We start from the raw sequence: 18997 nt of genomic DNA, 5'->3' as shown, positions 1-18997 counted from the left end.
AGAGAGCTCTGCTCTGATAGCACAGATGGAATTCAGTGTAGGAGACTATATCTATAAAAAAATGGACCTTAGATCTCCGAGGAGAGACACTGCTTCATTTTGTGGCTTTTGTGTAACCCTCAAATCCAGGACAAATACCTGCCTGGAATGTGACGTAGAGTGAGTGTTCCTGTCCTTTGTTGTGTGATCATTGTTTCCTCGAAATTGAACAACAGCTGCAGTTTTTTTTGATCTAGTCTGCTAGGATTTGGGGCAATTTTTATTTCATTATACTGGCTGAACGAAAAAACTAAAGTTCCTGCTAAGCTTTGAAGCGCTAGATCTTTTATTCAGATTTCTGGCTGTGAAAAGATGCCATTCTTGTCTCAGAAGACATTTTTAAGGTGAAAGTGCCTCTAGAGACTTGGCGAGTTGCATTTCACCTATGTGATTATTTGGACAAATGACAGGAATTAAACTCAATATTTTATTGAATCAGTAACTGGTTTTAAAACCTATCATGCTTTGTTTGTCCTGCTTGTGGTACATGAACTACTCTGCTAGTTAGTTTGTAAGTGAAGTTGACCAAACCCCTTTGGTCTTTGCCTGGGAGGATGTTAAATTCCCTCTCAGATATAACATCTATTGTTAGGTTGAAAGTCTGTTTCTCCTTAGAAGGGACATGGGAGAATTCATTGTACTAATGTTTGCTGTGCTGTCTTCTCTTTCTGTGGTTAATAGTAATCATCTCTTTTCCTTCCCCTTTTCTGCTGCCTCTTTCCTTTTCTTCCCCATCTTCCCATGTACTTTTTGAATTTATTAAACTGGCCTGTATATTTTTTCCTTGCCTTTTATTTTGTTTTATTTTATTTTTTTTATAATTTTGTGATCTCCTGTCCCACTCTGTCTTCCCCACTTGCCTTGGGTTCCATATTGCTAGTTTTTATGTTCGCACGCTCATTATCACCCTTTTTTGTACTTCAAATCCCAGCAGCTGCCCAGCCAGGTCCCCGAGCACAGCCCTGTGGTTTATGGGACTGTGGAGAGCGCTCATCTTGCTGCCAGCACCCCTGTCACTGCAGCTAGCGACCAGAAGCAAGGTTTGTGTACAACTGTTTTCCTCCCTCCTGCCTGTAGTCTCTTTTATATTAATACATTGCCCTTAGCATTTAAGAGTAAGATTAAAACATTTGAGGATTATTTAGAATACCCACTTTTCAACATAGCTTTGAGTTGGAAAATCAGACTTCAACATCTAGGAGAGTGAAGTAGGGGTGATTAGTAAAATTACTCTTTACATTTTATTAATGCCTCATTGTCAATATGTATTTGTAGGTATAAGCTTAGCTACCTTAAACTTTTTCTGAAACAAGGCTGGAAGAATAAATCAAAATATATATTACTTTGCAAGAAGAACACAGTTTTATTTATGTTCCTGTGTATCCTGCTATTTTAAAAATGTAAAATGTAAAATGTTTTTTATAAGTTGGCTTCTACGATCTCAGTTGGAGTTAGTACTAAGTTAAAATCCTGACTCCATCATGCACTAGCTACTTGATCTTAGTGAGTCGTTATGCTGTGTATCTTACTTCCTTCAACTTAAGAGAATGGAATAAAGAAGACCTGCCTGTCAGGGTTGTTGTGGAGACAAGCTTAGTTGGATTTTCTGCCTACTTGGACTCAGGTTGACCTTAGCTGAATTTGGAAAGCAATTCTCATTAAGCTAAAATTGGGAAACAAGTTTCATTAGGCCCTGGGGGGAAGAAAGTGACTTTGAGCATGCTATTATAATGTTGCTGATCATTCTGAGAATGAGTGGAAATTATATGTTTTCCAGTTTTTGCTTTAAATCCTTTAATAATCTATAACTGGCTTTTACTAAATACTCTTGTTAAAAATTATTCTTCAAAAAGCATTTTGGAATTGGCACATAATCAAAGTGGAGTTATTTAATTTTTTTTTAAACTGGAATGCAAGTTAATGACACATAAACTTATAACGTACCACATGATGTATTGTAGAAACCTGTATAATTTCATTAACCAATGTTACCTCAATAAATTCAATTTTAAAACTTCTGATATATGATTTCTGTGTTAATATGATTGTGTTTTTTTCCCTTGAGTATTGAGGAGCCTAGTAAACTTGAACAGAGACAAGGCCTGTGTTGTATTCGTTTTATAAGATCGTTTTAGGCCCAAAGATAGATAACAAATTCTAAGTCGGCATGCTTCTGAAAGTTGCACTGTCAAATACTTCTTTTAGCGTTGTTCAGAATTAGAGACTCTTGGGTGCTTAAAGCTAAATTTTTTAATATTGAAGTTATTCATCTTGCTGGAGTGCAGTTCATAGGTATTGTGGAAAACCACTTTCTACCTCCAATGATAAAGCAGTTTTGAGTCAAAATTCAGAATGCTTTCAGTGGAGTGGAGAATAATTTTCAAGCTATTCCCTTCAAAACTTTACTTCATTACTTTTGCAGTTATAATTCTTTTACTAGTTAGAATTATGCTAAGCATACTGAATACTTAAACACAGAGAAAGGCCTTAAAATAGTGGGCTGGCCAAAATGTATGTTTTTTTCCATAAAATAAAAGACATATCTTTTATTTTCACCAATAACTTTATTGATTTTGATATTTTGAGTATGTTGGTTATCTCCTGCATGGTCTAACTTTGATTGTTCTCAATGAATGCCTCAATTTGATCTCTCCCAACTTCAGCTGGTCTATCCAAATGTGGAACATCATCCAGCGAGAAATCTCCAGCATGAAACCTGGCACTTTTGACACATTCAGTCAGTCACAGCACCTTCTCCATACACTGCACAAGTCTTTTTTTGTGTTTCAGTTGTGTTTTTACTTTTCTTGAAATAATAAAGCATAATATGCTGAAAATGTTGCGTATTTTCTCCCATCTTCAATATTAAAATGACTACACAAAAATTCACCAATTTTTCTTTTAAATGCATGCTGATATGACAGCTGTCACAATACAATCTAACAAAATTGTTTAGAATTAAGTTAAAGTCAACTAAGTGCTACTAGAGCCATCTTGGAGAAAAAAACAAACTTTTTGACCAATCCAATATATCCTCAATGCAGACTCTCTCTATCGCTGGGCCGTGATAAAGAATTCATAATATTCCTTGATGATGGTAGCTCTGACCAGCCAACATTTTTAGGTTATTAGATACCTGCATTTTATCCCATATAGTACTTGACTTCCAGAAGGAAGAATGCAGAATTTTTGGTTTCCTCTCAGATATTTATGCTTAGTGGAAATTTGAATAATAACATCAACATTTAAAATTGATGTATGATATAACTATGGGTGAATTAGAAATATTTCAGGTCATCTTGGTGAAAATAAAAAATCTTTTAAGTGTATTTCATAGAACTGATAAGTAATTCTCTGGCTCTGCTGCTGTCTTCCTCTTAATACTATCTTTAAGAAAACTCAGTAGTAATTATAATTTTGTATTTGAAATTCTACCAATAGCTTGCCAATATATGAAATAGTTTTCAGAGGAGTATTTAAAAAAATAAACTAAATGTATGTAATTTAAATAACATTAGAAAGGGCTCGCCATTTTTCAGAAAATAATTTTTAAGACATTTAAATTTTAAACTGTAGATTATTCTTGAAATTAAAAGTAGGATTAAAAAATACTATTTTCAAAGATTGCTATTGTATTATAACATCAAATAGATTTTTCTCTCAAATGGAATGCCATTTCTGAGGATTTGTGTTGGGTAACAGAATCCCATGTTAAATCCAAAGTCTCCCACCAACTTGAGTCACCTAAATACCTCTTTTTTCATAAACCTTTTTATTTTCTAAATTGGAAGAATGTGAGATTTGAATTCATTTACAGGTTCTAACACTTACTGACTATATAACCTTGGACCTATGATTTAATTTCTAAACCCCTCAGTTTTCCCATCTGTAAAATAGGAACATAATTGTTTCTACCACAGTGGCAGTTATAAGAATTAAAAGGACACTATGTATGTTATTTGACCCAGTTCCTAGCACATTATAAGTGCTTATTTAATAAATGTTAGCTGCCATTACTAAGCTTCTGGTTTTCTAGAGATTTTTGACATGAACAGTAGAGTGGTTACCTGAAGACCTAAAGACACAGGAAAAGGCCACAGCTTTGTTTGTAGAGAGAAAGACTGTTAAATGAGTTAAAATGTTCAGCTGGTGTTGATTGTATAAAGATAGTTTAAATTATTGTTGTCTACTCTTTTGGAAAGTGCATTCTGCCTAGTATGTTGAGGATATGGTATGGATAATTAAGTACAAATAAAAGTATTTGTGCCTCAGTCTTAATGCCTTTTGAAAGCCATTGGCGTAGGGTAGGTATTTAGTGAATTCTTTTGTGTTGTAATTCAGTCATTTATAGCAATGTAGCTCTATTGGGGCTCTTCTGGCATTTTTAGGACAGGACTATTTTCAAATTGCAGGATGCTCAGTATTATTCTGGTCTCTGCTCATTAGATGACAGTAGCACTGTCTCAGTCACGTGAGGCTCATGACAGCCAAAAGGTACCCATCTAGGCAGTTGGTTCCCCCACAGTATGAGAATAGAGTAGTAGCTTCTTCCTTCTGTCCTATATGACATTCATTATGTTAACTACAGATAACGAGAAAGAAAAATATAACTCATCTCATTATCCAGATCCATTATTAATAAACGGTCCTAGACTTTCCCATATGCATGTATGTTAGTATTACATATTTTAAAGTTACCAAATTAGGCTTATGCTCTACATTACAGTTATATGCCCTGCTTTTTAAAAGATGTATTGTTTATTGTAAACAGCTTTCCATATCATTAAATAAACTTTCAAAAGCCTATTTTAAATAATTGCATAAAACACTGTGATATGTATGCCCAGACCATTATTTCTTTAATAAATCCTCCATTGTTATACTTTTAGCCTGTTTCCTTTTTTTGCTATTAGTGTTGCCTTAAATATTTCAGACCTGTGTCTTTTTTCACCATTGCATGGTTGTTCCCTTAGAAAAAAAATTTTTATTGGAATTTTCACAAGATTATAAGAATAGCCAAATATTATAAACATTTTCATTGCAGTGTATTACATTTCAAATTATTTTGGTTCTGCAAGGCATAATCTTTATAATAAAATTAATGTTCTTTATTTAGATTACTGTATTATAATTTTCAGCTTTCTATATTAAAGCTTTAATGAATGAATTAAAGAACTTTTATTTCAGAATGAGGAGGAAAAAATAACTTTGTTTCTAATTTTTATAATTAATGTTAGAGTTTTCTCAGGAGTATACAGAAGTTTCAGTTCTAGGTCTCCTTTTGTTTAAATATTTTTAGTATCAGAAATTTTATTTCCCTAAATTGATCATTGAATTGACATATTCTTTATTATTAATGTGAGAATTATTATTTTGCACTATTTAATTTATTGCATCTAGGTATAAAGATGTGCTTTCACAAGGGTACTGTGTAATCTAGGTTACTGACCCATGTAGCAGTTACTCCAGTGAGTTGGAAATTATTTTCATCAGAGATATTTTAATAAATATGTATTATATATATATACACATATATGTAATGTATATAATAGATACATTTTTTGAAATCTTTTTGTCTCTTTTTCTGGCACTTAGTCTGAGGGACTTGGCAGTGAAAGCCTATTGATCTTATTTCTCTGCTACAATAAATAGGAGAGTTCAACTTCAGAAGCACGAGCCTTTATGCCCCTAAATTAAAGTGAATTTTAAGTCAAGTAAAAGTAGCTGCAGTAAATAAATTAGCCTTTAATAGTGCTTTGATAGTATTTACTCTCTGTGTATCTGATTAACAGCATGTTTTCTTTGACAAACTTGGTTCACTGCAATTTATTGTAAAGACTCGTTTTCATTGATGCCTAAAGATTTCTTACAGAGAAATTATAAAGTCTTTTCCATTTTAGATTGTCTTTTTAGTAGTGCTTAAAATTTTTTCTTTGCATTTGATTAATTTACTCATGAATATCTGATTTTCCACGGGAGCCTGTTTATTGTGCCAAGGAAGCACTAGGATAGAAGACAGTCTAAATCTTTGGTTTTATCCCCACAAGGGTGAATCACATTATCAGTTTACCAAGAAATTTAAAATATGGAAATTTCCATGAATTAACATTTTTCTGGTACCTTTATTATAATTATTAATTTATTTCTCTCCTACTCTTGCTATTCTCTTTGTGTCTATACAGAGACACACATTTAATATTCTGTTCTCAGATGTTTTGGACATACATGCTGTGTTCTTCTTTTATTCCCCTTGACTATCTGAATATTAACTTTGTTTTCCCCATAAAGAATTTCTTTTACAATGAAAACATGATAAATTTCCAATTTTATACCTTCAACATTATTTCTGGTTATATTTCTCTTTTGAAAAGTAAAAGTTAAATTAGTTTCTAAATGAATTTTTATGTTCAGGACCTTGATTTCATTGATAGATTCTAATTTCATTGATGATAAGTAAACAAATGATACATGTTCTTTATAAAAATTTCCAAAAATGTACAAATACTTAGAATAAAAATATCAGTATTTAATAATTTAATCTCTCTTTGCCCTTGACTGTCCTGCCACTATAGAATATTCTTGATAGAAAAAATTTCTACAGGGAACAAGAAGTAGTGGAGATGGAAGCTATCTCCACCTTAAAGAAAAGCCCCACTCCCATTTCAAGAATGGTTTAGCTTCAGTTTTGATGAGCTTTTCCATTATATTCTTGACATAATCATTTGGTGAATCGATTCCATCTCTTTCTCCAAAATAAAGCTAGTATGTATTGGAGACCATTTTAATAGTGGGTGTAACTAGAAAAAATATGGCAGTGTTTTAAATCAGCAGATTATATCTAATATTTTGGTCTTTTTCCACTACCCATGATTTAGGATAAGAGATTAAAAGAACTGGTCCCATATGATATAGTATAATCTCTGATCTAGGAATTATTCTTAAAACTTTTTCTTTTTCTTTTTCTTTGGCAGAGGAGAAGCCAAAACCTGACCCAGTGTTAAAGCCGCCTTCTCCAGTGCTTAGGCTAGTCCTTAGTGGAGAGAAGAAAGAACAGATGGGCCAGATGTCTCAGGCTGCTGCAGTAGAGTCCATACCAGAGCTTCCTCTGCCTCCATCACCAACTGCTGTTTCTCCAGTTGCTCGAAGTACAATTGCCTCCCCCACCGCTGCTGCTCTTAGTAGCCAGCCAATATTCACCACTGCTCTAGATGACAGATGTGAACTCTCAACCTCAAAAGAAGACACAGTTCCTGTACCTAGCCCCGCATCTTGCACAGAAACATCAGATCCTTCACACACAGATGTAATTGATGATGATATATGCAAGAAATCTTGTAGTGTAGCACCTAATGATATTCCACTTATTTCTAATACCAACCTAATGAATGAAATGAATGGAGTTAGTGAAAAATTACCAGGCACGGAGAGCATTGTGGAATTAGTAAAACAGGAGGTGTTGCCATTGACTCTTGAATTGGAGATTCTGGAAAATCCCCCAGAAGACATGAACGTGGAGTGTGGTTCAGCACCCATCACCCCTTCCACAGTTCCTTCCTTTCCTCCATCTCCTCCAACTCCTCCAGCTTCTCCTCCCACACCAGTCGTTCCTGCTGCTGCCACTGATGTTAGTGCGGCCAGTGCTCCCACTGCAGTCCAGAGAATCTTAGAAGAGGATGAGAGCATAAGAACTTGCCTTAGTGAAGATGCAAAAGAGATTCAAAACAAAATAGATGTAGAAGCAGATGGGCAAACAGAAGAGATTGTCGAGTCCCAGAACTTAAGTTCAAGAAAGAGCCCTGTCCCAGGTAAGCTCTTCTGCCATTAAGTATTGCTTGCTGAACGTCAAAAAGAAGCAATATTTGAGTTATTTTTCAGTAGGCTACTTCCCTTGACTTCCAGAAACATCAAATGAAGGCTGAAATTCCCAGTCTTTCTTCAATGGTGTATTTATGTTTTAGTGCAGCCTTCAGAATAGTTGCTCCATTGTCTAAAAATGCAAATGAAATTTCAAATATACAAAATGCCTCCAAGGCACATGTCACTCACTGTACTTGTGTTTTTTTTTGTTTGTTTGTTTGTTTCTTTGCCTCCTTCATATGAATCAGGTCCTCAGTGGTTAGTTTTATTGTTTTGGAGTTGGATGGAGACCAATTAAAACTAGTATGACCTATAGTCCCTAATTCTGTCTTCTCAGAATTAAAAAACCTGGTGCATCCTAAATTTAAAGGAACTCCTCAATGAAAAGACTTCTTTAAGCCTGGATTTAGGAAAATAGCGATCTGAACCATCAAAGGTTTATGACTAGTTCTGAAAACTAAAGTGCCCTCTTTGAATGACTTGCAGATAAGTTTATTGCTCTTCCACTTTTCATTTTAAAAGTTTTATTTGTGCCTGTAATTATCATCATTATTATGAAAGTGTTCTTCCCAATTCAAAGTTAATTTCTTTTTAATGTACCATCGCCTAGGATCTTAGGAACTAACCATTGGGTTTTTATAATTTTAATTAGAGAAGTTATCTGAGGCTTATCATCTACTCTAAAGTTAGTGGTGCATAAGAATGTGGCTTTTAACAAGTCAGCGTAGCCCATCTTCTGCAGCGCTGGCCTGTGCTGTCTGAGTTGCTCTCTGTATACCTGTCAGGGTAAGTTACACAATTTGACAAATCCGTGTTCCCCAAGAAGTTGATCTAGATAAGCACTGGGGAGATTTTAGTCACCAACATTCTCAGTATTTATTGTCTATTTTGAGCTCGGTGATAGGGAAGCTTGACAAGTCAAAAACTTGATCCCTATTTTTAAGATGTGACTTCAGTTCCTGAGGCCGTTTCCTCATAAATGTCTGTGGAAGGTTCTGGTTTCTTGGAAAGTAGAACATTTAGTTCAACACAGTAAACCAGAGCAGAAAAGCAAACTATGCAAGGCAGTCAGGACAGGGGGGAAATTTATTATAAATGTTTGTAAACCACCTGTTTCCACAACAGACTGGCCTCCGTTGGCATCAGTATTAATAGTGCCGTCATCAGTATTTGGGGGACCTTCTTCCTTGGTAGGGTGATGATGACCTGTGGCTCTTTTGTCAGTCACTCTTTGAGAGAACAGTCTTGGTTTTGGTATGGCTACAGGAGAATGTCCCTCTAAGAACACTGGTTTGTTGGAGAACAGTGGTTTGTTTGACCCTTCATTGTTTGCCTACCTGTGAGTTGTCATTCAACAACTCGTGTTGTGCTAGTTCCAAAAATAGGAGAAGCTAGTGAAGACAAATTTTAAATCAACAGAAAAACAAAGCAATCACATGGAATACAGGCCGAAGATACAGACTGTACTTCAGAACCGAAATAAGTATGAAGCGAGACTGTACCGACGTCATACTTCCACTCCTGCCAGACGGCCGTTCTTTTCAGCCGTTTGTGTGTTACACGGCCTAGTCAGGGCGGCGCTCAGGGGTAAATGGGCAGACTTTGGGGTCAAGAATTCTTCATACTATTGTACTTTTTTTTTTGAAATGGAAATACTGTTATAATTAGTCATGTAAGTTAGCAGCATCTTAGGGAATATATAGATTCTTCACTTTAACCAGAGGGTAGCTGGAAAAGAAAAAACTGTCTTCTGCTTGATTAGGAAATGAGGTAGAGAGGTTAGTGATGTCAGAAAGTGAAGTGTCTTGGCATTTTCCTACTTTTATGATTTTTTAAAAAGATTTTTTAAATTTATTTTTAGAGAGAGAGGAGGGGAGAGAGAAAAACATCACTGTGTGATTGTCTTTCTCACGCCCCCAACTGAGGACCTGGCCTGCAACCCGGGCCTGTGTCCTGACTGGGAATCAAACCAGCGACCTTCCGGTTTGCAGGAAGTCCACTGACCCACACCAGCCAGGGCTGTTTTTATGATTTTTAACTATAAATGTGTTTTAAAGGAATTCGAAGTTCTGTAATATTCCTTTGTACCTTACACTGTTCAAAACCCAAAGTAAATGAACCTCAAGAACCCATGCAACTCTAGCAGTTTTCAAAAATTATAAAGCTACCAGAAACATTCCTGACCTCATTTCTGTACAAATACTTGTTGCCACAAAAGTTAACAATGAAAATTTAAATTATCATCATTCTTCTAGATATATCCACCTGAAGTTGTCATATTCTTTTTTTTTAAATTATTTGTTTGTTTGTTTTTTAGAGAGAGGGAAAAGGAGAGAGAAACATCACTGTGTGGTTGCCTCTCACTCGCGCCCCCAACTGGGGACCCGAGGTGCAACCTAGTCATGTGCCGACTGGGAATCGTGAAGTTGTCATATTCTTAGTGACTGCAATCTCATTTGCACTTACGCATTTACTGTACTTTATTTACTTTCAGAGGTTATTAAATCATAAAAAGTTGGTTGAGATATCAGGCTTTTGTTGTTGATTTTGAGAGTAGTTCTTACTGTCTCGCTGGAGGATGAAGTCCATTAAAGCTGGCTTCAGAAACCGTTTTCTTTTCACAGGTGTGATACATAAAAGAACACAGAAGTGGGTGCCAAGATACTTATTTAAAGCAGTCAAGGTATACATTAGGGGTGTAGTCCTTCCTCTTCTTCTGGGGAACACTTTCTTGCAGTTATTCTTGATCATATTTCTGACTGGAGCAAAATGCCTCAATTCTGCTGGCTTAGGCGTTGAAGAGCAAGCTCTTTCAACCGAGGATTGTGTATATCTGAAGTGTACTCTGAGAAGCCTCAGAAATAGGCCAGACTTTTGATTTCTTGTTTCATATGATCACTGCAATAATTAAATGTACAAAAATTTATATTAATTGGATGATTTCTTAAAGTATTATGATTTCTGTGTATATTTGGTTGGGAAGAAAAGAGTTTCAGAACTTTTGGGAAAACAATCCCCACTCATCATCCAGGAATTTATTTTGTACAATCTTCTGAATATATATACTGTATACCATAAACTTTTCCACTTTTTAAAATAGGAATTTTTCTTTTATTTTTTATTTTCTGTTTAATATAAAATTATTATTTAAAATTCTTTTGGCAGAGAGAGGTTTCTGATATTTCTGTTTTATCTTCTGGCTCTTGCCCAGAGTGCGTTGTTTCTTTGTATATTTTATAAATTTGTTTTATGAACTCATTTTCAGCCACATTTTTCTGAATATAGATTGAGGGCAAGTCCTCTCAAGAAGGTTTGTGTTCACTTTATTTACCACATGTCTTGGAACTTAGTGTGAGTTTAATGTTCCAAATCTCCTTTTATACCCTAAAAATAATCCGAAGATGTTCCCTGTAGATAATATTTTTCAGGATGACAGCAGTCCCTCTCCACCTAGCTGACACCAAACATCTTTCCTTTCATCACTCTGTGTTCGTCCGCTAGTGGTTGTTCTGTTTTATTGTTTTAGCTGCCTTTTCACCGAGACGGTCACTCTGTGAGGAGTCTCAGAGCTTTCATTGAGAATCCCAATTCCAAGACTTTACTTTGTAGAGATCAAGATCTCACATCTCCCACATGGCTGTTAAAATGTGAACTCGTTGGCTGTAGGCACGGACACGGGGTCCCACATCCCCAGTGGTGTATATAGTGCCTGTAGCGGCAGTGGCCACTGATCTTGTTTGTGTGGCTTCGCAGAGATTCCCTTGTAGTCTCTGTAAGCTCAGCTAAGGCTGAGGGTTGGCTTCCAGATACTGAAGATTGCAAGATTAGAGATTTATTTCTCAAGTAGGGATATGAATGTATGCTATGAGCAATATTAAAATTCTGACCCATACAGCCAGTCAAAGTGATGTTCTCTCCTTTGGGTTCATTTTACTTTAGTATAAAAGGAGTATGTTTTAATTCAGAAAAAAAATACTTTAATAATAACACATGATTTATTCTCACCAGTGAGAATATTGAAAGTACTTTAAAAGGAATAAAACGTATGTGAGCATAAAACCAGAGAAATGAAAGTCTTTCATTTAGGGTAGACTAACCTGGAGAAGACTCATTTTTAAAACCATGATGTGAAGGTTTTCCACAGCAGGAATACGGAATTTGACACTTCCTTTTGCCTGGAAGATTAAGTTGCTAGGGCCAAAACCAAATCACCAATGGTTTTGAGTGTCCCACAAACATAACCTCTTCTCTGATGTACACCCTTATAATTTAACTTCTCATATCATCTAGAGAAATATGTTCTCGAACCTTGGAAACAGGACTTCTACAATATTCCTGGTTCCACGTCATCTTATCAAAACCAGCAGAACGCTCCTTCAAGTAAGGATTCTTCTATTCCCTTTTTCAGAGGCTTGAGTCTGAGTGATCCTTAGGGATAAGTAAATTAAAATCATTAGTTTTCCCCACCTTATATATAAAATATTTTCAATAAAGCTGCTTTAAAAGTGCATTTCGGCCATTTCGTTTCTAGTTCCCTATTGCTTTCCACAGTGAAATCTTAAGCATCCTCTGGAGAATACTGGTGCTGGGTCAAATCCTGTCTTTCATATGCTGCAAAATGAGCCTGGACACCCACCCGATGGCGGAGCTTACCAACAGGCTCAGGTGCCAAGCCTTCTGGCAAGCACCTTGCACAGTTTCTTCTTGCCTCTTTGTACGGTATACACTTACCCACTATTTACGGTAGTTCATTTCTTTGCAACATGAGCCCCAAAGCTTCATTCATTGGATGTTAATTAACTTAGTCATGCATATCTCCATGAATAGACATAGATTCTTTGTTCAGAATTTTGCCCTCTTCCCCCCAGACTTAGTAATTAATCTACCTCCAGAAGAAACCATTGTACTTACCTGCTTCCAGACAGGGTAATCCAGACAATTTAGGGGAATGCTGTTCTTTCAGGCAAAACGGGAACTCTTTTCAGGAAAACCTAGTCTTGCTAAAAGTTTTTCTTTCTCCAGTATCCATCTTGACCTTGCACACAGTAGTCTTGAGGACTGTTTTCAATACCTTTGACAATCTGACTTTCCCTATACTAATGCAGAAAAATCTCCAAAATGCATTTCCTTCAGTATGTGTGTCTTTTCTCCATTATCTAATGGTGTATTAATAGTACTTAGTAATCTAGTTACAATCATAGTAAAGTTACCTTACTTTGCTTACAAAGCCTTTTCTAGATATCTCAAGCATTAATTCTATGACTTGAGCAATTATTCCTGTGGTACAGTTATTCCTATTTTGCCGATAACAAAAATAAGCCATGGAGTGGTCATTTGGGTTTCTCAGGATCACAGGAAGAGTTACAACCCAAGCCTTCCTTTACCTCACGTTTATATTATTCTTTCTAACATGCTTTGCACATTGTGATAGAGTTCTTTTAACATTTTCATGATTTAGGGGCTATACATTTATGCATGTGACCCAGGGTCAAAAGAAGTTGTGAGAGCCCACCTGTTTCAACCACAGATAGGTAATGAGGGTATGGACACTGTCATTGTTCTGGACACTTGTGATTCATCAATGAGGAATCTAAAAATCCCTGTGCTAGTTGGATCTTAGAAAGTTTTATGTTCTATAAAAATAATCAAGCAGGGAAAGGAATGCCGGAGGGCAGCAAGTTGTAGTCCTGATCCGAGTGTAGGCCTCACCAGGAGATGAGATTCGAGCAAAGGTGGAGGAGGATGTTTATTTGAGCCATCTCTTACTAAAATCTGATTTTCCTCATCCCTTTTTCCTTTTGAGAAATAGTGCTATACCCCATCTTCTCTATTCTTGAATTCCAGTAGGCAGAGCACTACTGGGCAAGATCATACCACTGTGAATGTAAGCGCTCCCTCCCAGGCATTCCTTTCACGACCTTCCCGTTGTAAAACCTTGTCCTCATCCCCACCCTCCTCACCCTCAGCAGATGGCATGTTGTCACTCTTCAAAATTGCTGTACTGAGAATGCCTTTTTTAACTTTCTGCGCAAGTTACGAACTTGTCCTCATTCAAACTTTTATCAGTCTCTGTCAGTTGTCCCTGCAGCCTCTCATACACTGCCTCTCTGCGTACTTCTCATTGTAAATGTGCTAACCTTGCTCTTCCTCTTCTCATTCAGGCTTCTCGGGAGAGTCTACCATTCCTGCTTCTGCTGTTTACTGTTCAGCTAATCTGCTCTGATTCATGCTCCCCACGTGATAGTTGAACTTCCCTTAGCAGTATTACAGTGGACATTCATTTAGCTTAGTGGTCTTTTTTTAATCATAGTTAACACTTATTTATTGCTCTCTTCTCTTTTTCATTTTTAGTTAGAATCATTGTGTATAATTTATGTGCGGTTAAATTCATGCTTTTTAGCATTCATTTCTGTGAATTTTGACAGACACATAAATTCATGTACTCATCACCACAGTCAAAATATAGAACAGTTCCATCACCCAAAAAATATTCCCTCATATTTGGGTCATGTTCTAATTCTGTTATTATTTAATACATTCTTCATGCGAGATTTCATCTAGTCTAATGGTAGATGGCTCCCAGTGGCATTTGCTAAAGACTTTAAAATTTTTATCTTCACCCCAATTTTTCTTCTGAGCTAGTCTTATAGTACCAGCTGTCTGCCATATATCTCTACTTGGAAATCCCAAGTTATTTCAGACTCAGCCTGCCCAATACCAAACTCATCACCTATTCCTCTAAACCTCTTCCTTTATCTCAGTTAGCAGCACTAGTTTTAATTAAGCTAAAGCCCTAAAGCCACTGCTGATGGGCTTCTCCCTTGGGTTACTTTTCTCTCACACATAGCCTTTAACAGGGTTCTCTCATTTTACCTGATATGTTCGTTGGGTTTGTCCCTTCCTCTTTCTCTCCTACCACTGCCTTAGACGTGCACTTCTGTGTGGATGCCTCTCATTTCCCTGGCTCCAGTTCTGTCCCCCTTCCAGTTCATTCTCTACCAAGCAGTCATGTCTTTAAAATATAGATCTGGCCTTATCACTTCTCTTTCATGTCTCTGCTTAAATCCTTTCGGGTAATGGGTGGTGGACAGGGGATGGGGGGATTTACCTTCAAGGTAAACTGTCAGCTTCTCACTTTTTACTACAAGGTCTTGTTATATTACTAATAGGAGCAATCTTCTGAGTACATATGCATAGGATCTGAATGTAACTTCTGATGTATTTGGTTAATCTCAACCACAGCAATGAAGTGTAGTGGTCAGTATTAAGACTGCAGTCTGACACTCCTCAGTCTCAGCCTTTCCCTTTGTCTATCTCTGTGACCTTGTGCGAGTTTCTCAATCTCTCTTAAGTGTGTTTTCTCATCCAGAAAATGAAGAGTTTTTACTTCTTGAAATTGTAGTGAAGACGAAATATAATACGTAAACATTTAGCACAGTATCTGACACATGCTAACCACTATATAAATGTTAAATATTAATAAAACTTCTATTTTCAGCTAGTATTAAGGGCTCAGATATTTTCCTTTTAACCCTACTAATATTACACAGAACAAATGGGTGTCATGATCTCTGCCCTTAGGAATTTTTGTTCCAAAGAAGAGAAGCTCAAGAAGATGATACCATCTGAAAAGTTCTTAATTAAATCCTGAATGTGAGATGGTGGAAAATCCCTTAAAATAATCCCTGTGCATGTATAACTTTGAATCCTCATTATGTTATTTAATCTTCACAAAGACAAGACACATCTCAAGGTGTCTTCTGCTTTCATTTGGAAGGGAGAAGTTCTGCTTAGACCAATGAATATTAAGGAGAGTCAATATCATTGAAAACTTAAAGGCATTCATTAAATAATAGGGTAGTAATAACATTATTAATTTCCTTTTTAGGTCAGGAATAGAAAATTAGGAAGAAAACTAAAAGGAATGGGGAAAAACTGACAAGGATGGCCAAAAACTGGAAACAACCCAATGTTTGTCGATTGATCAATGAATAAACAAAATTTGGTGTATGTTTATACAATGGAATGTTTTTTAGCCATAGAATGTGTGTGTGTGTGTGTGTGTGTGTGTGTGTGTGTGTGTTATGGACCGTATTATTCAGCCATAAAAAGGAATGAAGTACTGATGCATGCTACAACTATAGGGTTCATGGATGGACCTTGGAAACATTATGCTAAGTGAAAAAGTCACAGAAGACCACCTATGAAATGTTCTAGATAGGCAAATTTTCAGTGACAGAAAGTATTGGGCTGGCCAAAAAAATCTGTTTAGTGTTTTCTGTAAAATGAAGGACATATTTTTCATTTTCACCATAAACTTCATTGATTTGGCTATTTTGAGTATGTCTGCTATCTCCTCTATTGGCTTCCAGTGGGTAGAGGCCAGAGGTGCTGCTAATAAACATCTTCCAATGCATAAGACAGCTCCACAGCAAAGGATTATTTGGCCAAAATGTCAATAGTACCAAGAAACTTTACAAATCACTTTTGACACATTTGATCACTCACAGCACTTTCTCCATACATTGCACAATTTTTTGTGTGTTTTAGTTGCGTTTTTACCTTTCATAAAATAATAAAGCATGATATGCCAAAAATGTTACTTATTTTCTATCATCTTCAGTATTAAAATGGGTGCATAAGAATTCACCTATTTTGATAAATATTTTATTAAATGCCTGCTGATAGGTCATGTTTTAAAGTTAGAAAGTGGTGATGGTTGCACAACTCTGTACATACGATATAACCATTGAATTGTATACATTATAAAGGTGACTTTTATAGTATGTATTATGTTTATATATCAATAAAGCTGTTACTTTAACAATATGAATAGGATTGTGAGTGGTTGTGCTACCAATATTCTATCAGAGGCATCAGCCTAAGAATTCCGTGCTAAAAACCCTGAAGGTGGAAAAGAATCAGGTTAGGGAGGTTTTAGCTTAGAAATTTAGAAAGTAGGTTTCAACAAAAACACCATAATCAACAGAATGAGGCATAGAGGAATGTTGGGATGCAACCAAAAACAGAACTGTCTTCTGAGGCATTTTATGTCTGAAGTCTGTATTGTTTTTATTCTAATTATTTACTGTTACATCGTACCTGGGTTTGAGAGAATATTCTCAGCTAGGTAGTGAGTGCACCACTGTAGTAACCATTCCAGTGGCATTATTTGATGTCACAAATACAGAACCCCATACCCGTTGGGGAAGCAGGGTGGTTATTTGTGGTTGAAATACATAAGAAGTCTGTCGTAGAAGTAATGATCCTGTGTTTCCTTTGTATGTAACTTAGTTCTTTTGCCTCAGGCCACTGACTCTTAAGACCTCCTACAGCTTCTACCCAGGACCCCTCCCGTTATTCATCCCATTCATTTATCCGTCTGTTTGTTCAGCCCCCTTTCTAAGGTCCAATGAGACCCACTACCTCAGCTACTACAGTGCTCTACTTTGAGACTTGTCTTGAAACATATTTTCAGCCACATTTTCAGGAAAAAGGCTTCCAAAGAACAATATTCTAGGTGTTACTTGTCCAAGAGTTATAGACAGAGTTGTGGGTTCAAAGGCATAAGATCCAGGCTCTCAGGTTATGAAGGCTCTGTCAGTTGTTGCCACTTTCTAGGTTTACTCTCCCCGCCACCCCCCAATATTCCACACCTATTTAATAGCAACTAATTCTCACATTGTTGCTTTGCTGTCTTCTCAAGCTAGACCATATTAAAGAACCTGCTCAAAATTTTATATTTTACAGGATGACTTGTCTTCACAAAATTGTCCATTCTGATAATTCCTTTGTTCTTAACACTCAAAATATATCAGTTTAGAATAATTTTGGGTTTTATCAATATTGATGTGTATATATAATATTTTATCTCGTCAGCCTAGTACCTTCTTCAAGAAGAGTAAATCTGATTTGTTTCAGATTCCTCACAGAGATTTTATTACATGTTTCTTTACTCATTTAAGCAAATGAATAGATTTTTGTTGGTGTTGGTTTGTTCTTGTGTGTGTGGGGGGGAGTATATGACTAATAAATCAGGTGTATTTAAAGTATAGCATACTAGTGTCGCTGGTTCAATTCCCAGTCAGGGCACATGACTAGGTGACACATCAGGTCCCCAGTTGGGGGCATGAGTGAGAGGCAACCACACAGTGATGTTTCTCTCTCTCTCTCTTTCTCCTTTCCCCTCTAAAAATAAACAAATAAATATAAATAAATAATTTAAAGAAAACAAAAACAAACAAAAGTGTAGCATACCACTCTAGTGGGAAAAATTGTTTTATTTTAGTAATAGTTCTCTTGACTAAGTGCTCGCTCTTTTGCAGGCACTGTTGTTTTAACTTATAACACTCAGAACAACCCTGTTTATCCTATTTCACAGACGAGATGGAGGCACACGGGAGAGAATGCATAGCTTGTAAAGGGCAGAGCCAGCATTGACACTCAGCTCCACAGCCTGTGCTCGTAACCATTTCTCTTACTGCTCCTTAGGATAGACTAAAGACCTTGTAAAAGCTTAAACTCCAACAGTCAAAATTTAACATCATATATAATAATTCTTGTGACATAGGGTATTTATTTTGTATCAGAGATGAATATAATATTGACACAAGTTATCAGTTGGATGAGCAACTGATTGATGATAGGGGTTAAAAGTTAAATGCACTCACCTTAAACAGCTAATATGGAACAGAAAAATCAGAGAAGGTGTTTTCCCTAGTTCATTATTTAATACCCAAGTTTCTGCTGATTTCAGAATCCATGCATCCACTTCAGTACCCAGTGCCCTTTAAAAAAAAATAAAAACAGCCCTGGATTGTGCAGCTCAGTGGATTGAGCCCCTGGCCTGCGAACCGAAAGGTCACCAGTTCGACTCCCAGTCAGGGCACATGCATTTCTTGCACACATCTATGCTTCCCTTTCTTTCTCTCTTCCTTCCCTCTTTCTCTCAAAGTAAATAAATAAGATCTTTAAAAAATAAAAACAAGTTATTATTTATGTGATAGCAGTTAGTATTCAGTGAGATAGTTGATAACACCCAAAAACTATTATGGTATAACATAATGCCATCATTTATAGTTGTGATTTACTCAATAGTTAT

At 36.3% G+C, this 18997-nt stretch overlaps 1 protein-coding gene across 7 annotated transcripts in view; it reads left to right on the top strand.

The window, feature by feature from the left end:
• EIF4G3 (eukaryotic translation initiation factor 4 gamma 3) overlaps positions 1-18997 on the top strand; it is a 294628-nt gene that overhangs the window by 177122 nt on the left and 98509 nt on the right. For 6 of the 7 annotated variants that reach the window (XM_090268730.1, XM_090268729.1, XM_090268734.1 and 3 more), the window contains 2 exons: positions 971-1079; positions 7011-7844. In XM_090268730.1, coding sequence (XP_090124856.1) covers positions 971-1079; positions 7011-7844 — 943 coding nt within the window. The remainder of the gene's footprint in view (positions 1-970; positions 1080-7010; positions 7845-18997) is intronic. The other variant, XM_090268735.1, reaches the window with a different exon arrangement.

The sequence above is a fragment of the Furipterus horrens genome, unplaced genomic scaffold, assembly GCF_987537825.1.
Source record: "Furipterus horrens unplaced genomic scaffold, mFurHor1.1.pri manual_scaffold_3, whole genome shotgun sequence".
Classification (NCBI taxonomy): domain Eukaryota; kingdom Metazoa; phylum Chordata; class Mammalia; order Chiroptera; family Furipteridae; genus Furipterus; species Furipterus horrens.
Note: the sequence above shows the minus strand (reverse complement) of the source record. Positions and strands in the feature narration are given on the sequence as shown.